The sequence below is a fragment of the Halichoerus grypus genome, chromosome 4 (genome assembly GCF_964656455.1).
Source record: "Halichoerus grypus chromosome 4, mHalGry1.hap1.1, whole genome shotgun sequence".
NCBI lineage: Eukaryota > Metazoa > Chordata > Mammalia > Carnivora > Phocidae > Halichoerus > Halichoerus grypus.
In genome coordinates, this window is record NC_135715.1 from 2655551 (window position 1) to 2679948 (window position 24398).

The 24398-nt window shown below is 52.8% G+C and overlaps 1 protein-coding gene across 2 annotated transcripts in view; it reads right to left on the reverse strand.

Annotated features, from left to right (window-relative positions):
• COL4A2 (collagen type IV alpha 2 chain) overlaps positions 1-24398 on the reverse strand; it is a 169083-nt gene that overhangs the window by 24359 nt on the left and 120326 nt on the right. For both annotated transcript variants that reach the window (XM_078070082.1, XM_036091057.2), the window contains exons 13-26: positions 23232-23330; positions 21589-21624; positions 21015-21065; positions 20045-20089; positions 16187-16240; positions 15349-15415; positions 13229-13339; positions 12618-12767; positions 7721-7813; positions 6526-6689; positions 3726-3798; positions 3527-3633; positions 1760-1961; positions 1355-1414 (exon numbers count right to left, since the gene is read on the reverse strand). In XM_078070082.1, the coding sequence (XP_077926208.1) occupies positions 1355-1414; positions 1760-1961; positions 3527-3633; positions 3726-3798; positions 6526-6689; positions 7721-7813; positions 12618-12767; positions 13229-13339; positions 15349-15415; positions 16187-16240; positions 20045-20089; positions 21015-21065; positions 21589-21624; positions 23232-23330 (1312 nt within the window). The remainder of the gene's footprint in view (positions 1-1354; positions 1415-1759; positions 1962-3526; positions 3634-3725; positions 3799-6525; positions 6690-7720; positions 7814-12617; positions 12768-13228; positions 13340-15348; positions 15416-16186; positions 16241-20044; positions 20090-21014; positions 21066-21588; positions 21625-23231; positions 23331-24398) is intronic.

The window sequence follows — 24398 nt, forward strand, 5'->3', positions numbered from 1 at the left end:
TGTTTTATGATCAGAGTCATTTAATGATTTAATTAATCTTGATTCCAGTGTAAATAAAGGTCTAGTTTCTTTGTGTAACGAATCAGAATTTTAGGATAAGGGCCAGAGAGATCAGTGCAGTGAAACGGGCCGGGCACCGGGCTGGCGATGCGGTCACCCGCACTGAGGGCCGTCGTCTGGCACCGCTGAGCTACTCTGGGTCCATCCCAGTCTGCCACTGGGACTGCCTGTCTTCCTCTGACATTCCCCACTTGATGGAGGTGGCCAGCGATTGCTAAAGGGACTCTTTGACTTCTCCTTTGTGACTCTGAATCCTTCCAGAATTAGCCACGGCGCTGAGCGGCTGTGAGCCGTGAGAAATGAAACCGGGCTGTGGCCACTTCCGGTTGGGGTGGCATCACGGGGTGGGGGGTGTTGTGTTGTCTGGCCTCCTGTGCGGCGCTAGGGGTCCCGGGCTGCACACCGGCCAGCCCAGGTCGTCAGGATAAAGGAAGCAGAGGTCTCCGGGGTCACGGGCTCTGGCCTGCAGAGTCTCACGTTCAGGGCCCTCCCAGCCCCTCTCTGAAGGCACCGCAGTGCCCGCCCTGCACCCTCACCCCGAGTGCCTGATCTGTGCCCACACGTCCGCCCTGACCTCGTGCAGGGACCCACGGACCCTGACGTCACTTCTGCAACCTGACCTCGATCCTGAGAGTCACACCCAAACTTTCAGCGGCCACTCGCAACCTGCTGCATGCTCACGTTCTAGGAGAACCTATACTCCGCACAAACCTCTTCAAAATCCTGACCGAGGCTGGCGAAGTTTCCTTCATACCCTGCACTCATCCTGGCTTCCCACTGGGGTTCCTCAGTGCACCTTCAATGCCGGGCGGCTCAGCCTCCGATGGAGTCTCTCCTGTCCACCTCGCCACCTCTGGGCCTCGGCTCGGGGTCACCACATGTCCCCTTCCATCAGCCCCGGTTCTTTCTAGCATTATCCATCGCTCGGCCCCATTCTCTTCTGACAGGTATCAGACCCCTCCTCGTACAGTCCACACACACGCACACACACACACGGATGAATACATGCATAGATTTCAGTGTGACCACACTTATCTGCTGAGTTCTTACCAATACTGTAGCTTGATGCCTCATATTGGTGGGAAAACCAGGTAACCCTACGCTGCATTACGCTTGCCTTGCCTTTGGTGACAAGAGGACGCGAGGGCGTGCCCCTCCAAGCCTTGCACCATCTGCATTTCTTACTGCACCTGCAGGCTCTCCGCGGAGGTCACAGCAATTGCTGGTGAGTCACACACTTCATAACCCAAAAGCTCTGAAGGGTCCTAAAGCGTCCTGGTCTTCACTACAGTACCTGGCTGCACGGCTTCCTGTCCGTCACCTCCGATGGGCCTTTTCACACCTGTGTCACAGTCTGGGAACAAGACAAATGCAGGAGTGAGGCGGCTGAGACTTAGGGACCTCCCCACGGGTGTGTGCTGCAGGGAGGCCGGGCTGGCGGGGAATCCAAGCCCCATTTCTGAGCTTCTGTGCAGAGCCCCCATGACCCCAGCACCCGAGGGAGAGGATCCAAGTGTGACCAGAGTCTGATGGGCCTGGAAAGTCCCGCGGTCAGGGTCATTTGAACATGCCAAGAACTGATGGTGCAACACGCATCCTCACGGGACCCCTGGGGGAATTTACACATTGCCAAAGAAGGACAGTGGGTGTTGGGGCCAGTGTCCCGTGACTGAAAGATGAAGAGAGGCTTCCTCCATACCTATTTGTCCGGGAGTGCCTGGGGGGCCGGGGGGACCGGGAAAGCCTGGTGGTCCAGGTAATCCGGCATCTCCGGGGAAACCACGCTCGCCTTTGGGGCCGGGCAGGCCCAGTCCCGGGGAGCCCCTTTCTCCTGGAGCGCCCTTAGTGCCAGGTACTCCTGGGTAACCTGAGTCCCCTGGGGGGCCTTTGATGCCATCACCCTGTGTGAAAATTCAGTTTATCTCTTAAAATCCACGTAAACCTCAAAGGCAGCCATATCCCACTTCTCCTTCCCGTTCCCCCGAGCTGGTGTGGCGGACGCGGAGCAGGATAGCGGACATTAGCAGCACCTGCCGTCACGGTCTCACCAAGCACGAAATCAAGGCAGGTTCTATATCAGTCTGAGTGTTTACTGTCCTCTCCCCAAGCCGCTGGCGTCCCCCAGCTGGGACCTTCGTTCACAGAAGCTTCTGATGGGAGCAGTTCAGCACAGGCTCGGATTAATGCCGGAGGAACACCGTTCCTACTGCTAGATGGGGTATTGGGACGTATCCCCCATTCACAGGGGCGATCCATCTTGAGAGGGAAGACAGTCTTTGATTTGGACCAGAAAGAGCAGCTCACTGGAGCAAGGAGACAAGACCGGATCGAAGAAGCGGGGGCCCCCTGGGGGTGTAAGTGCCTAGTAGGTACAGAAGGAGAGGGGCGGTGGAGCGATAAAAGGGGGCTGTGGGCGCGGGGTCAGGGGACTGAGGTCAGCGGGGGCAGACACGCGGCCGGCTCCGTGCTGAGCGCGTCTGAATGGGCCGGTGCCACAAGGTGGCCAAGCCCCAGCCCGTCCGCCCGAGAGCCGCGCGTGAGGCTGGGACGCGCCAGGGGCAGGTGGCAGCCCATCGGTGCTCCTGAGCATCCCACCTCTCTGACCCTCCCGCGGCTCCCGGCCCCGCGGAGACCCTAGGACCGCAGGCGGACCCGCCGTTGGTGCGCACGAGCCTCGGGGGAGGCCGGCACATGCTGGGCGCGGGCGCGGGCACGCAGCAGCGGGCCGGGGTGTTGTGCTGCACCCACTCTTTCTGAAAATGGTTCTCAGGGTTGTAACTAGAAAAACAACACCAGGCTACTAACAATCCAGGTGTTTTCCAAGAGCCCAAGAGAAGTGCTCTGAAGCCCGAACAGTGCTGTGGCGGGAACGAGCCGGGTGGAGTGAACGGGCCTGGCCTGGGCATGAGGCCAACGAGCTGGCGCGGGGAACCGCACTGTGAGGCCCTGACAAGGACATGCTGTGGGTGGAACCGCGTCCCCCCGGGATGCTGGAGTCCCGACCCCGGCCCGAGAACGTGGCTGCTTTGGAAACGGGGTCCGTGGGGGCCGTCAGAGTAAGGGGAGGCTGGTGTCCCACAGACGGGGAGATCCGCGCACAGAGACAGCGCGCACGCAGGGACGACGATGTGAAGACACAGGCGGAGGACAGCCGTCTACAAGCCAAGGGACACCCGAGGCCCCCGGACCTGGCGGAGAGCCTGCAGCGGGTTCCGCCCGGGGCCTCGTTCCAGACTCCCGTCTGTGCTCCACCGGGACGCATCTCTGCTTACTCTCACCATCCCCTGTGCCCTCTGGGCTTGGCTTCCAACCCACCTCCCTGTTTCCTCAGGGCAGGACTGCTGCTCGTGGCAACAGTCCGGGCTGCGCGGCATTCAGCACAGCGTCAGCGCCGCGGGCGTCCGAGGGGCGCAGGCCCAGACCCATCAGGACCAGGGCGGTGCAGCCCCCTCCTTGCTCGACTCACCGGAGCTCCCGGGAGGCCTGGGAATCCATCCAGCCCGTCGCGGCCTGGGACACCGTCGTCACCTTTCAGCCCTGGCACACCTGGGACCCCTGGCTGTCCCCTCTCACCTGGGAAAGGATTTGCGGTGTGAGGGCCACTCAGGCAGGAGCAGCTGCTGGAGGACTGTGGGTCCAGGAACTGCCGGGCCCTGAACACTGACCTTTGGTGGTGACTGCTCTGGAATCCCCCTTCACCCCTTTGGGCCCGGGAGGTCCAACGTGGCCAGGGGTGCCCTGTGGGAACAAACACACAACGCCTTCCTCCTTCATTCTGTTAAGGTGAGGAGTTTCACTGCGTACAGCCTGGGAGCCCCCACCCGCCATCAAGCCCAGCACTGCCCCAAACAACTTTCTGCCTTGTGAGAGACGCTCCGTCCCTGGCCGTCCACTTTGGTAGCCACCAACCACAGACGGCCACTGAGCACTTGAAGGTGGCCAGTGGGACTGACTTCTAAATTTCAGATCATCATTAAAACATAATGGAAGTAGCCCTATGTGGCTGTATAGTGAAAACCAGAAGCTCGCCGCTCCCGGCGTGGTCTGCGGACCCGCAGCATCGGCCTCTCCTGGGGGCTTGTCAGAAACGCAGAACCTCAGGCCCTACCCGGCACTCAACTAGAATCTGTATTTCAACCAACTCCCAGGGATTCACACGCTCATGAACTTTTGAGAGTTTGAGAAGCAAAACAAACACAAGGTTGCTAATTCTTAACTACGTCATTTAGAATCTGAGCAGGTGCTAAGCCTCCAAGTACAAAGGATGGAAATTTGTGCTCCTTCAATGTTGAGAGCAACAGTGTCCTTTGTGGACAGCTTGTCTTCCAGACTGAAATTAAGGCTGGAAAAAAAAAGAATCATCCTTTAGAGACAAGCTGAGTACAGGGACACTCACACTGTAGGTTGTGAAATCTAGCATAGGCCCTTCAGTGGGCAGAAATGAGCAGGTCAGCGGTCAGGATGTTAGAATGTGTCATGTGCTGGTTTTCGGCAAATCTTGGTTGTTATTTGCAAGAATGTGGGAACTTTTAGTGTTGGTCTAATGAAATGGAATGTCCTGAGAAATTCCACAGATACTTGACTTATTGATTTAGTTCTCCGCAGAAAAGGGCAGCATTCTTTCCGTGGCCAGGAGTGTGTTGCACGCAGACGGTGCTCAGTTCGTATGCTGGGCAAACACATGGACGGATGAGCTCATTTACTGACTGACTCCCGACTTCAAACACACTCTCCCAGACTCTACCGGTACAAACATTAAAAAACAAAACACACAAACAAAACCCCATCCCAGGCATTCCTGCTGCTGCAGGTTGCCGGACCCACAAACGTGGACTTAAACGCAAGACAACAAACAAAATGCCACAGGTCTTTGAACAAAAATGCCGTGGGCATGTGCGTCCTACAGCTGGGGGGAAGATTTTAGACATCCCAGCTGCACAAAATGGGGTCCATTTGGCTTCTAGGAAATATTTGATCATCTTATAAACAACCGAAGATTCCACCAGTTTTGCCCCTCGTAAGTTTGCAACTCTCACTCTCACGCATCTGCATCTACGAGCTAAGACAGCCAGGACTTGGAGACGGCATCATTTTTAAACCAGGATAAAACATAGTGCCTACTATTTTTAGTTGGATAAAACCTCGCAGGCATGGAGCGGAGGGTGCTTTGGATCTCATTTCGCCTGCAAAGCTCCCGTGCCACGAAGCAGTTAGGAGCGACCACCTTCCGTGTCAGCAGCTCCGTGGGGCTGCTCCTCCCCAGCACCAGGTCACGGAGCCAGATCGCTCTGTCCTTGGCCCGGTGTCCTGAGCAATTTTTCCTCTATTGCTAAGCACAATGATAGACTTTTCACTTTCTAAATCTCTTGCAGCTCTCTTTTTAAGTAAAATAAACAAATAGATAACAAAGCATATTTTCTTTGCCTTTATCTAAAATTGGCTTTGAAATCATTGGTTAAAACCTCTTGCCAGAGAAAGAGCTACAGATGCTCTTTTCATAGACGTGAACTAAAGTCGGCTTAGTTGATACACATGGGGAATCCACGGGCAGGGAAGTTTCATGCATTCCTAGAAATTCATGGTTTACTTGGAGGTCTCACTTCTTATCCCGTGAAGGGTGACTTCATAAAACGCTTAATCGTTTCTGTACTAAATTTCAAAAGGTGAATGTTCAGTAAGATGTTTTACATTCAAGATGCTAGGTGTTTTATTGTTGTTGGTGTTTTTTTTTTTTGAGATCTAATTCATACACCATAAAATTCACCATTTTGAAGCATACAATTTGGGTTTTTTTGGTATTTTCACAAGATTGTATAACCATCACTAATCTTTAATTGCAGAACAATTTCATCCCCGCCCCGAGAAGACCTCACAGCCATGACACACTCACTGCCCATCCCCCCCCCCCACCCCCGGCCACCCCTGGAGACCCCGATCTGCCTTCTAGCTCTAGATCTGCCCGTCCTGGACACTTCCTGTGAATGGCATCATATGACATCTGTTCTTTTTGGGACAGTCTTCTCCCACTCAGCATGTTTCTGAGGCTCGTCCACACTGTAACAGGTGCCCAAGCTCCTGTCCTCTCGAGGGCTGAAGGATAGTCCCCTGTGTGGGGACGCTGCCTTTTGCTTATCTGTTCATCAACTGATAGACGTTTAAGTTGTTTCTACTTTTCGGCTTTTATCAGCCGTAAGTTTGAACATCTGTGCACAAGTTTCTATGTGGACACGTGTTTTGGATTCTCTGAGGTTCGCAGCGGGGTGGGGGGTGGGCCTTGCGGGGCATACGGCAGCTCTACCCGACTTTCTGGGGAAACCTCAAACCATTTTCCACAGTGGCTGTGCCGTTCTCAACTTCCTTCTGGAGCACCGGGCCTGTGAGTGTTGCTGGTCTAAATCTATGTTCATCTAATAAACCAAAGCAGTCAAGGACGTCCTATGAGTTTCGATAGAACTGGTGCCTCACCTTGAACCCGGGGAACCCAGGGATGCCGTGCTGGCCGGGGTCTCCTTGGCTCCCTTTCTTCCCTGGCTCTCCACTGACGCCGGGAAAGCCCTTGGGGCCTGGCAGCCCCGGGAGCCCCCCGATGAACTGATCACTCTCTGCGCACTTACAGTCCCCAGCGTCACCTGCAGCGTGAGGCAGAGGGAAAGACTCGTTAGACACTTCCTGGCTGTGCAGGGGACAGAAGTCCAGGGCGGTGGGGGCTGGCCCGACGAGGAGGCACTCCGGGACCTCGTCTGCTCCGTGCTCCGTGGGGACTGTTTCCGAGATGAGGAGCAGGAGTTACTCCCCGGGATGCGGAATCCTGCCACGTTTCCCCAAGATGCTAAACAACATGCCGTTTACCGAGGTGTGTGTGGAGCTGAGAAACGGGGGCCTCCTAGGTCAGGGGCTGGGGGGAGACAGGGTTCCGGGGGCTGGGGAAAAGGGGGAGCCATGGCCCAGAGGCCAAGACTCTGGGTGGGAGGCAGGAAATACTCGACCTCCCTTCTCTGTCTTGCTGTGGCAGGGCCCCGGGAGACCACTGCTGGTGGCATGGAAGGTGACAGGAGGTGGCTCACGGGGACGAGGGGTATACAGCGGTGTCTGAATCCTGCGGTTGGCCCCGTCCGTCGCCGGGCACCCACACACCCCACATGTGCCACAAAGGTCAGGGTGCACTGCTTGGGGCCACCGGGGCTGGCCCTTCCCCAGAAAGGCAGCGTCCCCTGGGTGCAGCGTATTTCTTTACTAGAAACTCCCTATTCCGGCTCGTTCGACCGCACCTCGCCCACCAACTGGGGGCGAGATGCTGGGGACCCTGCTCGGTCCTGTCCCCGCCGGTGACTAATCCCTAACTCAGGGAGACATGAGCTGTGACGACCGCTCTCTGGAACTCTGCGGGGCTCGAGATGCTGCCTTTGAGCTGAGCGCTTAGAAGAATCATCTGCTTCAGCCCAAGAAGTCACTGCTCCTCTTTTCTGTCCCTTCTGGGCTCTGCACCCCCCAAAGGTTCAGTGATGAAGGGGGAGACAGAGACGGGAGAAAGGAGGGCCAGCACAGGGCTGGGTGCTCAGACAGCGTGGTGGGCGCCACGCACCTCAGCCCTGGGGTAACACCACGGAACAATGGAGTGGCTTCCTGCCCTGCCTCCAGCATTCCCGATGACGTTCCTTACCTTTCCATCCTTTGTGTCCGCGAGCCCCAGGGAAGCCAGAAGGCCCAGGGTAGCCCACGCTCCCTTCTGTTCCTTTAAGGCCGAAAAGGAAACCTAAGGAGAAAACCCACAGGGATATGAGTGCCGCACGGAGACCCCCGTCTCCCCAAACCCAGGGTTGGAAGGGTCACCGCCCAGGTCTCCCAACAGCGGATGCAGCTCCATTCCGGGACACCCCTTTGTGGCCGCAGCCCCCCAGGGATGGAGGGAGAAGCAAGAGCTTATGAGTTTAGTTTTCCTGTTGAAGGCTAGAGATAAAAACCTTTGCTTTTAAGAAGCACGGAGTCCAAAGAAAGGTTTTCACATTTCAGCCATGTATTTTATTCTATTTTAAAGAAAATTTATTTTTTTTTAGTTTCTTAGAGTTTTATTTTTACTAACTGTACTTTCTTATTTCTGGTCTTCCATATAGTTTGAAACTCTGAATACTAAACACATTCTTTTATAACAATTAAAAAAAGCGATTTTCATGTCCAGAAAAAATCTATGGGCATTTATAGATTGAAGGAGCAATTGACATCTTCATGATATTTCTGTGTAATCAACCACATATTTTATTTACGTCCTAAAGACTCATACTTTAAGACCAACACAACTTCGGGTTCCCCAAAAGACAAAAAACCAAAACAAACCAAGATATGAAAATGACCTCGGTTCCCTGTTGCTCTGCCCTCGGGCAGGTGCACACGCGGGTCTGTGAGGTTAAGGCAGACGACTTGGGACCATCCCACTCCAGCACCCCACCTCCCCTTTCCCGACCCTCACCCCCAGTGGCTAGGATCAGGGCCCCTCAGAAGTCCTGCCCCGTCTCCAGGCTCCCGTAATTCTGAGCAGGGATACAGGGAAGCCTAAGAAACAGGCTCTCAGGCCTACAACTCTCTCCGCGTCTTCTCGACGGCAGCGCCACCTCGTGGTGGGGACGAGGCATCACGCTCCCGGGAACCGGCACTGATGGGTAAGGATGGGAATGTCCCCCAGAGCCTGTCCTCGCTGCCAAACCCTGCGGTGCTCAGAGCCCCAGATCCAGAAACCCCCAACGCACTGAAGTACCTGCTGCCATACCCACCTCCTGGTACCTGGCAGGCAGAGAGAAAGAGGCCACCAAGGAAGCCGGGAGGAGAGGACACGCCGATTTTAAGGGCATCTGCTCTCTGCTTGGAAAAGCGACACCAGACCTGGAGGTCAGAGCACTCCTAAGTAACTACATTTATGGCAAGGCGGCAGCGACTCCTGTCCCGTGCGTTTGGTTTCACCACACATTTAAGACGGTGTCTGTCATTCACGCACTGGTGCGTCCAGCCATGCGCCAGGAGCCGCGCAACCCGGAGGGAGGACTGCAGACCCTCGCGGTGCTCATGGTTTGGATGTGGGACGTGCAGACACACATTGGTAAACAGACCAACACAGAATGTCCAAGGATGGCCAGGGCTGTGCGCACGGGGGCTTTCAGAGAGTAACAGAGAAAGCCCATTTCAAGTAGGGGGACAGGAAAGCCCTTTCTAGGACCGAAGCCTCGGACCTGAAGAGGAAGAGAGAGCGGCTGAGTGTGGGCACCAGCAGGGGTGTGTCCGCGAGCCCCTGAAGCAGGGGGGAAGCCAGGAATTGGAGGGGAGGTGGAGGGGCCATGCCAGGGGCGTGGATTTTATCCCAAGGGCAACAGGGAGCCATCAAAGAGGTTTTATTTTAAGTAGGCTCCACGCGGGGCTCCACGTGGGGCTTGAACTCCCAACCCTGAGATCATGACCCGAGCTGCAATCAAGAGTCGGACATTTAACCAGCTGAGGCACCCAGGCGCCCTAAAGGGTCTTGAGGAGGGAAGTCACACAAATGTACAGGTTAAAGATCTACGTGCCCCCTGTGCAGAGACTTGAGCAGAGAGAGAAAGAGGAGAGGCTGGTCACCCAGCAGACCCACTCCACACACCGTGGTGGCTTCACGGTGGTTGAGTGAAGAGCAGCGAGCAGAGGCAAGAGGCAGAGGGTCCAGGGTGCGGGGGAGCAAGGTGTCAGCGCGACAGACACCCAGGGCTGTGGCCCGAGCTCCCGGGGCTGTGGGGAGGGGTGAGGCCCAGCACAGGGCAGGTCAGGTCGGGGACCTGGGTGGCAGGAGACCCAGAGTTCAGTTGGACGCACAAGGATAGAGACGTCTGTGAGCCAAGCAGGGTGGCCACGGGACGGGCCGACAGTCTGAGCGAGTCTGGGGCTCAGTGCAGACCTGGGCCGGAGACACGGGGAGAGCTGGGGAGAGCTGGAGCTTAAATTCATGGAAGCCGCGGACTCCAGCCAGGTGGAGGGTGCAGACCCAAGGGAGGGCCAACAAAGCCACCTCCAGGAGAATGGCCAGCGAGCTAAGAGGGGAAGGACAGAGGGGCGTCGTGGAAGGCCAGCGTGGAAGGAGGCGGCCGGTTGCATCCTGGGCCTGTGGAGCGGGACGGTGCCCCCGGGATGTGCCCCCGGGTCCCTGGCGACCAGGTCAAGGGCATTTAGGCCTCGGAGGACTTTGTAGGCTTTATTTTATGCCTCCAGGTTCTCCCGATGTTGTGAGAAGTGCAGCAGACAGGTAAGTATTCAATCATGGATATTCCAGGGATGTCGGATTTTAAGTTTGACACAAAGACAGTCACTCTTGGCGAACCCAGTGGCCATCCTGAGGTGCACCCCCTTTGCTATGTGCTTTCTTTATCTAATGAACTAATTTCACACAAGTCCCACAGAATAGCAGCGCACCTCTCAGATGTTTTCAATATGATTTTCTTGACGAGGCCAAGGGCCAAGGGCTGTAATGAAGCTGGCAGTATTCTGAGTTGTTCTAGAAAACACTGGAACTGCCCCGACACTTGATTCAGTGAACTCAGCTAGAACCAAGAGCAAGCAAAATATTTAGCTCAGAAAGAAAACTGACTTTATGGTTTGGTTCTGTGGGAACTGCAAAAAGCGAAAAATTCTGGTTTTCATTAGTAGCAACACATAAAACAGGATGGAGTGCAGTTGACAAGAAAGGAATCCAAGAATTTCATTCCAGGGGAAAAGCTGAAGAACTGTGCGGGAATCAAGGTCACTGGTATTAAATTCTGACTATGCACAAAAATGTTTTAAAAGGCCATTATGGTTGGCTACTTTTTGTACAAGAGACTGCTTTTTTAAAAAAAAGTGATTTGGAAACAATGTGTCTCACGGAGTAAAAGAAATATTTCAAGGAGAACTTAAGTTGTATGCTTTTCATATCTTAGGTTGATAAAATTTATTGGATACTATTCCATGCATTTACAAATAAAATATGCAAAAGAAACTAATTTGTTTGCAGATAACTTATATTAGTAAATCACAGACTTACTATAAGCAAGATTTATAAAAAGCAAGATGGTGTTTGTATCTTTAGCAAAACGGAATTTAGTTATTGGAATAATGGCAAGGTCAGCCTTCAATCACACTCCCTTAAAGAGGCAAATTTTTATGCTTTTAAAAACTTTTAACACATCACTTTCTGTTGCCAAAAAGGAAAACTTAACAGATAACATTTACTCAGGAAACATAATGCTCACAGAAACTTGGCCATTATCACTGACGTCACAGTAATAAATATTACTTCCGGGATAAAAATACATTAAAGATAACACTGCTCAAACTCTTCGGCAAATTCCAGGAAATTATCTACACCTAAAAATTTTCAAAAGAATGTGAGAATCTGGCTTTGCCAGTTGAAGGAAAATTGGAAGAGTAGAAGCACGCTAACTTAGACATTCACTGTAGAAGACCAAATGGGATCAGAGCAGGGACTGCTGATTGTTTAATGGAAGATGTACATGCGCAGATACTCCTACGAGCCCCAGCATCTTCCCTCTAGAGATGGCAAGAGAAGCAGACGTCCCAGAACAACCAAAGCACAGATCTGAGCCCGACCTGGAACTGAGATCAAACACTATCTGTCAGCAACGTGATGCTCTCCCTGCCTGAAGAGAGGAAGCTCTAAGAGATCATGGGGGAGGGGACAGGATACCAGGGAATTTAAAGCCAAATATTTCGAAAAGAGGCTGATAAACTGTGGACCATATCACAGAGAAAGACATTGTGACCTCACGTTTTCTTCCAAAGCCTCGTTTATCCAAACTCTTGAGGGGATGAGATGTTCCTGTTAGGAGATTTTACAATGTCTAAAACCACCCTTTAAACCTGGAAGCCGAAGAGATAACCATTTTTGATGCAAGCTGAAAGACAGCCTCACGGTTCCCTGCCTCCTCGGAGCGTTCTCCACTAAAAGAGGAGCCATGGAAACACGGGAACCTGGAAAGCCACTCTGCACGAGGATCCGATGCTGCCCCAGGCAGCATGGGCCCCAGGAGCTCATGCTTGTCTGGTTTATAGACACTCCCAGTCCTGCCTCTCGGCCTTGGCCACGTCTCATTCGAGGAATGCCGCCCCCTCGTCTGTCGACTACTGTCGGGGATAGGTTTGGCCCTGCATGGGCTGAGAAGGCAGATGATCAAGTCTGCCTAAGATCACTAAGACAGAGGAGAGAGGCTACAAGTCAAGGCAGGAGGCCTCCACCCTGGGAGAAGGTGACGGAACGTATCACAGAGATGCCCGGCAGCTGTCAGCTTGCACCTGCTTCCAGACTGCGCCGCTCAGATGTTCCACCGCAGGGCTGACCTCACCGGAGCCACAGTCGGCCAAACCCTACTGGGTAACGTCCACGGGCCTGCTGGTACTCAGCGGCTTTTCTGTTTGCAGCCCAGAGCACCTGCCACACCCCAGTGCAATGCCTACTGTGTTGGTTCATGGAATTATTTAGCAGAGAATCCCTGCACACCTCTGGCAGGGGCCAGGCTGCTCTGTCCGAACCCGCATTTCCTTCCCCTTACCGTCTGGTCCCGGTGGTCCGGCAGGCCCTGGGGGTCCTGGGAGTCCTGGCCTTCCATCGGTGCCCGGTGGCCCGGGGTACAGCGCAGGGATGCCTGGGTCTCCTATGAAGCCTTTGGGGCCCATTTCACCCGGTAAGCCTCTCCTCCCATCTGAAAATGCAACAGCGACCACCAGCAGCATGAGACTTGGGATACAGAACATCTGGGTTGGCATTCCCGTCCCCCGGGGGCCACCAGGACTGGCGGGTCTACAGTCCAGTCAGTGACTTAAGGGTGGATGCTGTTGGTAGATTTCATCACCTTACTTCCCCCTCAAAAAAGCCCCAGATGATGGTGTGAGTTGTAACCCTGACCGGACAGCTGCCCACGCTCGCCCGGCCAGCCCGCAGCGTCATGCCAGTCGCTGTCAGCGGCACAGCCAGGCCCCGTGGGGGCGCCGTCGCAGGGGGACCGCTCCCCAGACGGCCTGTGACGCACGCGCTCGGGCCGCTTCGAGCCGCCGAGCCTCGTCTGTGAGAGCCCAGCGGCAGAGCCGAGCGGTCAGGAAGGGGCCGGGTCTCTGTGGGAACACCCGGGTGGGGGCACACATTTGATATCACGGAGTCTATTACCTTCATCTCTGACGGACGTGCCGGGGAGGCCGGGTGGGCCCGGGTCTCCTGGTGCACCCCGGCTTCCGGGCTCCCCGTGGGTCCCTGGGAATCCTGGGTCACCTCTGGCACCTGCAACCGAGACAGGCCCCCCACTTAGAACAGGACTGCCTGCGTCTGAACGCGGTTCCTCCACTCTTTACGCCCGTGATCTAGAGTTCTGTGCCTCAATTTCTCCACCAGCAAAACAGGGCTACCATCAGTCCCCATCTCAGGGGGTGGTTAGGAAAAGTAAATAATCAACAGGAGTGAGGAGAGTGACTGAGACCCCTGCCCGCGCCCCGTGAGCACTGCATAAACGCTAGCCATCAGGAATGAGTCAGAGGAGACAAAATAAATGCAAACCACAGACCTTCTCATTTGTTTGGGAGAAGACCAAGATTAATTGTTTTAGTTCACTTGCAATCATTAAGAAAAAAAAAATACAAGTCTCCTCCAGCCTTCTGGGTCTTGACAAGCTCCTGCAAGGCTACTCTGTGAAGATACGTTTATTTTCTTCTCTTCCCTGAGGGAACCTGCTCATTAGTCAGCCTGTGGTGCTCAGGGGCCCTCGCCTGACAACTCACCAATTTAAAACCATCACCTTCCCAGTGTGGTTTCAGAAATATGCGGTGGTGAGAACAGGGAGTGGATGGATTCTGGGCTCTCGGTCAGGGACATTTTTGAAAAATGGCCCACATTAATTAAAAAAATTATGTTCCCGAAGCCTCAAAAGGCAGTATTTCGATTTCACCCTAATCATTAACAGTGAGTGGACCTCATGCTCCTTTTCCTGGGGTTTCTGGCTTGGCAGGCACACCACAGTTGGACTCCACAGTCAGGAGGGGTGCGCTAGCCACCCAGGGAGGGCGGTCTGAGGTGTTGAGCATGGATCCCAAATATGCTCATTTACCCGGATGTGTTAATTGGCAAGAACGCATGAAACACAGCTATCTTTGCGTTGGGCGTTCTTCTCTCGGGGGCTCGCCGGGCTCTGTCCTCAGCCCTGTGCTAGTCTATGTTCTCATCAGTGTTGGACAAACACATGCAAAGGTTGTTGTTAAATGGACAGACAGTCCCCACCACTCAGGAGAGGGAGTGTTTGACCTCTGGGCATATAAAGCAGGGAGTCAGCTGATCTGCTAGGTGCAGGAAGAAAATATTAGACCACCTTTATTTTAAAACACTCAGTCTTTAAAAATCCCTTTCTGAGGCATCTGAGGTACGTACACTGTTCAGTCCATTCCGGTAACCTACTATCTGCCTGGTACCCTTCCAGAAACTGGGGATGCTGCAGTGAACCACGATGGTGAAAATCGCTGCCCTCATGGAGCTCCATACAACACGGATAAATTATCCATAAGTCCATATTCATACGATTATTCAGACGGGTGCTGAAAATATTTTTTTTTTTAACCTAGAAGGACTCATATTCAAAAAGGTTCTGAGGTCACTGCTCTTATCATAGAATTAGAATATTTTGGTACGATCCTGCCAGTCTGGAAGGCTGAGTAAAATAATGACATGGGCATTAGCCACACCACATGCAAAACCCTTCACTTACACTCAGGGGTCCACTGGGACAGTGGGAGCATCTTCTGGGCAGTTGGTCACATGCAAACACATGGGGATTCCACGAAGGTTCAAAGGATGTGGCTGTTTACAGACTACGGATTATGGCCAATTTGGGGTTCAGACTGGCAAGCGGAGGGCAGAAGCATCTCGGTGCCCATGGGGCAGAAAGGAGTGAGGGTGGCTGGGGCTGTTGCCATGAGCCCGAGGTCCAGGAGGCCTGGGCTTCTCAGTGACAGTGCAGATGGCAAAGCAGAGGCTGCACAAGGTACGCAGAAACGAGGGCGTCTCCCAGGGAAGGGGTCTCTGCTGAGTGCCGGGGGCACTCTCTCTGGCAGAGGTGAAATGGGCGTCTCTCCGGGACACCACATTCAAGCAGTGAGGGCCCTTGTACATGAGACTCCTGTTCTCCAAAGGGTATGTTCTAAACATCTTTTTTGTTCTGTTTTGTTTTGCTTAGAAAACCTTTCTTGCAAGTTCACAACTGGGTCCGAAACAAGAGAATGCGTGTGTGATGCAGACATACGAACCTTTAATTAGGGAGGGGTAAGGGAGGTAAGCAGGTGCACCTGGGGGGCCGCGGTTACCCACTTCTCCCTGGAGGAGAGAAGAGGAAAACAGAAGAATGTGAGACCCGCCTGTGGACTTTTGGATGCTCTGCGTATTTGCAGGGACACCAGCCGGACGCACCAAGAGGCAACAAAGTGGGCAGACACTAATCTCACTTTGAAATCCTTGTCAAGGACCAGAGGCGGTCAGCTGGCTATTTTCTGTATTGTCAGATGACTCCATTATTGATCACGGTATCTGGGCACCCCCATAGGGGGGCAGGTGCGATACCACGATACCCTGACCTAATACCATCTGGATGGTAAGACCTAAACTTTCTTGAGTCTCCCAGGGCCCCAAAGGCCTAACCACTGAATTGCCCTGTCCTCACCAGATATGCCCCTCTCCCCAGGAGGAGTCTCCCCACCTGGCTGGATCCCCATCACTGGACCAGCTGTGTCCCACCTAGTCCTCAACCGATGGGTGTCACCTCCCTGCCAGCCCATGGAACTATTCACACAAGTTAATCATATTCTCCCTTGGGAACGGGGGTATCCCACCCTCTTGTTACTACGAAGCCTGCTCCCACAGCCCCACTGGTTCGCTCTGCCCCAGGCTGTGACTTCCAAATGCCCCTGCGTGGCACGCAGCATCGTGAGGCCTTGACGCATGTGACTAATAAACCCGTGTCCACCGCATCTGTCCAGAGCTGGGTGTCGTGTGCTGGCTTATCGTGTATCACACAGGATGGAGGATGCCTCCTCCAACAGGGTGATTGGCAGGTGATCCGAATGCCAGCCAAAGGAAGACCGAGCTCACCTTGGGTCCTGGGGGCCCGTCGGGGCCTTGATAACCATCCAGTCCTCTGCTTCCCTGAAAGAAAGAGGCTCAGTGCTTATTTGTACCTCTAACAGGATTTAAAGAAGTGACACAATGCCATTATTATGTCTAATAACACTCCCCATTCATTAAAATCACCTAGTACCCACTCTACGCCCAATTTTCCCTGATTTGGGTCTCAAAAATGTTTTTTTTTTTTTAAAGTGGATTTGTCTAAATCAGGATCCAAAGTCCAAAGATGACACTTGGCTGACAGGTCTCTAAGTGTCATCATCATAGTTTCCTCCTCTCTCTCGGTAACGTTTCCACCATTGTTGGAGACACCAGGCCGTTGGTGCTGCACGGCCCCGTGGTGCGAGCGGTCCGTTCCTTGCTCGTGGCACCGTGTGGTGCTCCTCGGTCCTGCGTACTTCCTCTCAAGTGGCCACGAGATCTACGGGCTTCACTGGGCTCAGGTTCACCTTTTTTTTTTTTTAAAGATTTTATTTATTTATTTGACAGAGAGAGATACAGCGAGAGAAGGAACACAAGCAGGGGGAGTAGGAGAGGGAGAAGCAGGCTTTCCACGGAGCAGGGAGCCTGATGTGGGGCTCGATCCCAGGACCCTGGGATCATGACCTGAGCCGAAGGCAGACGCCCAACGACTGAGCCACCCAGGCGCCCCTCAGGTTCACCTTCTGAGCAGGAATTGTTCACAGAGGCTACTGTGTCCTTCCCACTGCGTCCTTCAGGAGGCCCGGAGGCCCCATGTCACTGACCTTATGATTGACCATCTAGTAAAACCTTCCCCCAAGGTGGGCTTTGAAAACTTTTAGTTAACGCCAAACAGAAGCATTAACGCTTCTTAATTTAGAATTTTTCTCTTCATTTAAAAAGGGCAAAGGACTGCTTTCTAATTCCCTTGAGTGTTTATTGAAGGAGAACGCTTACCCTCCTGAGCGCATCATGGATGGAGATACACTGTAAAGCTTTTTACCAAATCTAGAAATTCATTCCCTCTTGCTAAAGACTATGTGCTGGTGCCAGGTGCACTCTGATTATTTCACGGGTTACTGTGAAACGCCAGAGCACGTATGCTGGAAGTCCTGCTGTCTGGGATGAACACGGACGGCCGTAAAGTCACTTTTCGTGGCGGGCCTTTGATGCGGACAGATTGGTTTCCTTTCACACCAGGTGGAGCTGCAGATTCAGAAGCGAAGGCAAACGTCTCTGACGCTAAATGGACTTCCTTTGAGGCCAGCTCTCAGATAGGCAAGGAGTCCTGCAGGAGCTTGCCAGGGACAGGAGCGGGCAGCGAGGCGCTCGGTCTGAGCTGCGCGTGCGCCCAGCAAAAACAATCCAGCCCGGACACGGCGCGGGACGCCCCAAACGTGCCTGTCGCCCTGTGGCCCGAGCGTCATCCGCTGCGTGTGATGTCATCACCGAGCAGCCCCCCCCCCCACGACATGCTCACCCCCCGTGTCGAATGCGCCAAAACAGCACCAACACTTCTGACGTTTGTCTGAGCGGTTTGGAATGAACCGGCTATTCCGGAAAACCAAGAGGAGAAAGGGCACAGTTGAAGCGCTCAGGGGTCCTCTCGCCGAGACTACTGGCAGCTGTAACCCCAAAGCCAACACAATGATCTAGGAGTTTCGCTGTGAGTTCTCAGCAGCAGGGGAATTGACTGGGGGTGGGGGTGGGCCGAGTATTAGGTATGACTCAGCAGCGTAAAGGGGAAAACTCGCACTCGTGGCTCATCTGAGACCCCTGGCAGCTAACGGGTTCTCTTTGTGTTTCTAGGTGCAGACATGACAACAGGGGCGGGGGAAGCAAGGGGTGCGTGGTCAAGGAGGAATTATCTGGGGACTGGATTAGTAACTGGACAGCCAGTCAGGAATAACGGCAACTTGTCCAGGAGGAGGGCGCCCAGCGGTCCCGTCTGAGATGCTGTGCGGGCTGACAAGCAGGTGACTCGCCATTCATGTGTGTCCCAGGCATTTCCTATTTGTACAGTCGAGTAAACTGTCTCCCCACAGAGACGTCCTGCTCGGCCGGAAGTGTCCCCGTCATCCCCTGGAGGCTGTGGGCCGTCGGTCCTCCCATCTGGCCACAGCAGGGAGAGGCCCCAGGTGGTGTCTGCCGAGCATCTTGTCTCACAGAGACAATGAGTTCCAGGGGGCCGCCGTGTGCATCTGCTCTTTAAAAGCCTATAACTTGTTAGTGTTGGGTGTAGGAAAAAATCATAATTGTCACTTCACTAGCACATGGCCAGCAATGAAAGTATTAGCAACAGCACTTCAGTTATGTTGGTGGGTGGAGACAGATTACGTACAGATGCTCACGTTTGCTTAGTCCTCTGTCCCTTCACTTGATTACTGAAATCCTGAACGCTGGAACTTGGCTTTCTGGCCTTTGTTGGGGTATAGCCTGGACAGCTGTCCTTCAGGTACCCTGCCCTTGGGGACACCCCTACCAGCTCCTAATGTCATGAGAAATGGGTGTCATTAGGGAAACCCTGGTGTCAGCTCCCTGGCCTGACTTTGGGATAAAAGGACAGAAACGGGAAGAAGACCAGCCAAGGCTGCAGGAAGGAATCAAGGCTGGTCCCATTGCGAGTGGTCAGAGCCCATGCGGAGGGCTCACAGGGCTGTGCCCAGAACCAGCGAGGTCGGAAAACAAGGCTGGGAGGCCAAGGCCATCTGCGGTCCCCAGATAGACAGGGGGAGCTCCCCGCGGGACACGGATGAGCCCCACGTCCTTCTGGTTCTCCTAAAGTCCCACCACCATCCTGCGATGAAGCCATGAGCAGGATTCAACGGAGTCCTGATTCAGAGGCTGAGTCGATTTTTAAAGTCTATTTCTAGGCACCTACCAGGCCTGAATGAGGGACACGTGAGCCCACGGGCCCTGAGAGGCACGCACTGTAACGAGGACAGTGTGATGGTTGCACATGGCAAGCAGTGGGAGGCCTGGAGAGGGGTCCTGTGCACACACGTCGCATCCTCGTCCTGCCCCTTCACAAGCTGCACAGAACTACGTGGACGTGGACGCGCTCGCGTGGGGTCATCTCCAAGAACGGTGCCGAGAAAACCAGATGGCAGAGTGGTGGAGGTGCGCTATTCCCCATGCAATTACATGCAGGGGTCATCTCCAAGAACGGTGCCGAGAAAACCAGATGGCAGAGTGGTGGAGGTGCGCTATTCCCCATGCAATTACATGCAGGGGCAGATGCACGTCCTCTGGGGGCTCGCGGGCATCCGAAACGATGCCCACAGAGCCGGGAGAGTGCTGGCTTCCACAACGGGAAGGAGAATCACCAGAAACAGTAAATAGGGAACCTCATTACTCACTAAGAGAACTATTTCTACACGTACCCTCTCAGATGACCAAGCGCTCAGACGATCCTAAGTCTGATCCAGATTCAGAACACATTTCTCACCTAACAATTCCTTTTAAAAAACTGCCAAAAATCTGTCCACGGAACACAGAATGAAAATAACCAATCGGGTCATCACCGAAGATACAGTGTCAAAACGTGTGAGATCAACATATGAAAAATGCAGGTAGACACTCGGCCGCCACATCGGCAACTTTCCCAAGAGTGGTGCACGGTGACGCATGGGCCGCCGCCAAAGGACAGAACCAACGCGCCGGTTTGCAAAGGTGAGCAAAAAGGTGAGTGGTCTGACTCGGGCATCGCAAATGATCTGGGAGGAAGGATGATTTACGCAGGGTTTTAAATGTGTTTTTCTGGGGCACAGTTTCTTTCCCTGGGATAGCACAGTCCTCATAGTGTTTGACCTTTGTAAGATGTGTCAGCCCCGGGGCAGATTGTGTTTCGTGCATCCGACTTACTTTTTGTCCCGGAGAACCTTTCTCACCATCGAAGCCCGCAGCACCCTGGATGGAACAGAAAAGAGGAGCACCAGCTCAGAACACGCAGCCACGTTTTCCGGACGGCACGGTTACGGCCCTGACACGGGCTAACAGAAAACACTCTACTAGGAAATCGCAAAGCCATCCGGAGATTCTTTTTATTTTCTAAAGGAGGTGGGTCATTTTAGTGACACTTTCATGCAATGCATCATATCTGCCCCTTAAGGAAATATGGAGAAATTGATAAGGACGGTAGGGTTCAACCAGCAGAGACAGAGCAAGGCCTGCACTCCATCATTCTCGGGAGTCTCTTCCTATTTTCGAAGATTCTAATGTGTGTCTTCTTAGTGGTAGCGCCTACCAGAGAGTCACCACCAGGCCGCCTTCTCCGTTCTGGCCATGGCTCTGGCCACGCTTCCCAGCTCCCTGTCCCTCGGCTGGGCAGGTGACCAAGGTCTGGCCGATGGAGGGAGGGCAGAAGTGGCAGTGTCATTTCAGGCCACACTCCAAAGGAGGAGGTGTGCCCTCGGGCATGGGAGCCACAGGTGCTGAATCTCCCTGGGGGAGACACTCCCCTGACCTCCCCCGTCCTGCTAGGGACACTTCTGTTGGACTCTCCCGGAAACAAGAATCACGTTCTTGTGTTGGAGCCAGTCCACAGGGTTGCCCGCTCAGGTTCGGTTAGCCTCCCTGACAGAAGTGGTGAGGTCTCTGTTCTGCTCCCGCCTTCCTCCAATGGGGGGGCACAGCCTCAGATGGCAGTCCCTGGGGGCCACTCTGGTCGGGCCGCTGGGAGGGGGGAGGCTGTGCGAGGTGGGGGGAGGGAGGGCGTACGCGACATCTCTGTACCTTTACCTCAACCTCACGGGGAACCCAAAACTGCTCTGAAAAATGCAGTCTGCTTAAAACACACACCAAACAAACCACAGTTACAGAACGCAAGGCTTACCCGTGGGCCTGAAAAACCCATGACTCCTTCTTCTCCCCTCAAGGATATGCCCTAGGAGAGAACAGAGATATCAGGCAGCCGGCCCGTCACGCTTCCCCCGCTTGGGGGTTCCAGCCCCCCCACTGGCCAGCCTGCCTCCTGGGGCCCCCAGTCCACCCCAGCGCCACACAGGGTCACAGAGAGTCGGCCAGGAGGCCTGGATTATCGTCAGTCCCAGACCCCACCGGCATCGTCACGTAGCCGGTGACGCCGGGAGGGCTGGGAACACGGGGCAGGCGTGACAAGGACGAGACAGCAGGGCATCATGCGCTGGACCCAGAATGGAAGCCGCCGCCAAACCTGCCGGGGCCTCAAGCCCCACACCTGTGCTCCGGATGCACTGAGGTTCTGTTCATGAACCCCAGGAAATGTTGTTTAGCTGGTGTTTGTGATGCAAAAGGGAAGATAGTCTAAAACCGTTCTCTGAAAGGAAGCAGCAAAGCGAGCGTGGCTCGGAGTAACAGGTGGATGCTGCCAAAGCGCGTGGGGACACTGAGAGCTGGGGGCCCCAGTGAGGAGCGACTGCTCAACTTACTTTTACTCCCGGCTCCCCATCACTCCCCTTTTCACCCTGTGAAGACAATGAAATGTAAGGCCGTTAATTCAAGAATAGAAACGATGGATCAGGGTTTGTGGTCCCCGGAAGTATTTAGTGAAACCGTAAACAATGATTATAAATGCATCAGAATAAACAAGTCCTACACTTTGCAGCTTCAAAATTCAAGAGAAAAAAGGTGCGCTTTCTTCTGGATCTTCACATTAGCCGTTAAATCACGTGTTATGTTTCACACGATTGTGAGGCTGCCTGTCTTCTCTGCGTGGGGTCACTGGGTCTCCCCCCGACCCCAGCGGCCGGCAGACCGGACGTGCTGTGTTGGAGCATACAGCCCCTGACCAGAATATTTGTTTGAATAAGATATTCTTAGGTGGGTCCTCTGAGAAAAAGACACATTTTGTATGTACTAAAATCCCAAGCAAAAGAGACTTTATTTGGAAAGCAGTGTTAATTTTATATGATCTGAAAGATCTTTCATTTACATGAAAAAACGTAGTGACCAACTGGGTTCCTTTCCCATCTCTGCTGGGACAGTGCCCAGGATCCCCATCCCCCTGTGGCAGCCTCCCGCAGGCTGGCCGGGCCCCGGCCCCAGCCCACCCTGGTTGCAGAAGATGAAGGAAATGTGAGGTGCAAGCTTGAGCACCTCACATCGATTCAACCTGCTCTGGCCTCGATCCATCCTTGGCACCCATCCTGAGACTGGAAACCTGGCTGACGGTCAGGGCACCATCAGGAGCCAGAGTCCTGCCTGGATCCCACCTATGACTGGATGGGGCCCCCCTCCTGCCTGGTTGTCCAGGGGCGTCCTGCTCTAACCTCAGCTGGCTCACGACCGCCTGCTCCGGACGCATTTTCCCTGCATTCCGGGACAGCTCAGGCACAGCTCCCTGAGGCCTGCCTTCTCCCACCCACGGCCGTGCACCCAATCCCCATCCGGACAGATACTTGAGAGCTGGAATTAGATTCTGTTTGGGGTTTTCACTTTGGTTCCCAGGCACTATCTGTGCCCGACCTAATCTGGGGTTTTCACTGTGGTCTCCACTCCTCAGCAATACGAGGTCGGCATTACCATCTTCATTGGGCACAAGGGCGCTCGAACACTTGTGATGGTTCAGTGGCCCGTCTGAGTGAATAAGTGGTAAAGTGGGGGGTTTTAGACTCCAAGACTATACTTTTTATCAGACAAAATATTAACGGAATTATAAAAGTCAGAAAACTGACTTTGATGCAAAAACACCCACAACAATGCTCCATGTCAGCAAAGAGTAAAAGTAGGTTTATTTTGCCAAATACAACATTTTGCTCAAATAGTTCCATATCCTGGCTTTGAATTATGCCTCTGACCACTAACCTACGCCTGCACAGGGATCTGCATGCATATTCGAGATTGTTTCACGAATTCTCGTATTGTCTCAAATTTGTCACAACTTTTGAAGATGAGGGATGGGTGCACCCGTGTGATTGTGGGCAGTGTTTTCCTGCACGATGTACCAGTTGGATGGTGAGGGCTCTGGCTCTGTGATTGTTTTAAAAAGATTGAAGAAAGTTCCTTTTTTTTTTTCCTTCTCCTTATTTTAGTTCTATTGGGAATACAGTCAATTTTGCTGAAGCCTCTTTACCTTATATTGATCTGGGTGGAACATTTCCTTCATGGGTCCGATGATGGCATGGTGGGTGTCTGATGGAATCCCATTGGGTCCCGGCAGTCCCATGTCGCCCTGTGAATGGTTTAGCAAAAACAGTGATCTTTAAATTGGAAAGACACTCTTGAGTGTGAATAAAAGCACCACCACAAACTGCTATTTCTATTTTTGCATATTGTTTTCCACAAGTACATCAATTTTATAATGTTATAATCACGGTATAAAATAAAATGATCACAATGCAAAATTATGTGTGTTCCCCTGCACTCATAATCATTTATAATTTATTCATAAAAGGTGTTTAGGTTGTTCAGAAGTTTGGGTTGCATTTGCTTCTGCGGATTTACCTCCTTATGATGAATTTCTATACAAGGGCTAAATATCTTCATATCAACGTATTACTCTAATGCTTTCCAAGATTGGGGCCAAGGTATAAGAAAAGCCTAAGAAATGAAAGACCACCCCAGTTTCACCACTGTTTCACCAGTTAAGGGTATTTTTATATTATAAAAAGTAGCATCTTCAATAAATAAAATAGCTTAAGCTTCTTCAGTTGGCATTTTTTTTCAAGGCTGAAATGTTTATAAACTTTCTATAAATCAGTGTGCTTTTATGTTTCTCATAGAATTTAAATTTGAACAATTTTTAAGACATGAGGTCACTGTGATTAAATGGTTAATTCAGTATGGTTAGTTAACAACTTGCTATTCCTGAGATATGATGACCCTAACACGCTCAGCACAGAATCAAGGATGTTATTATTGAACTAAGGAAAAGCAGTGAAGTCATAGACTAGCAGGAAAAGAATGCAAAAACAACAACAAAAAAAACCCCAAAAAACTCCAGGCAAGTGAAAGAGTCATGGCTTGCCAAAAGACTTTCCTATAAGAGCATTAAAAAAGCTACAAATAGATCCTCTGAAAAGTTGTAAAAAGGGAATAAACCTAACCAAAGAGGTAAAGGATCTATACTCTAGGAACTACAAAACACTCATGAAAGAAATTGAAGAAGACACAAAAAGATGGAAAAACATTCCATGCTCATGGATCGGAAGAATAAACATTGTTAAAATGTCTATGCTACCCAGAGCAATCTATACCTTCAACGCCATCCCGATCAAAATTCCAATGACATTTTTCAAAG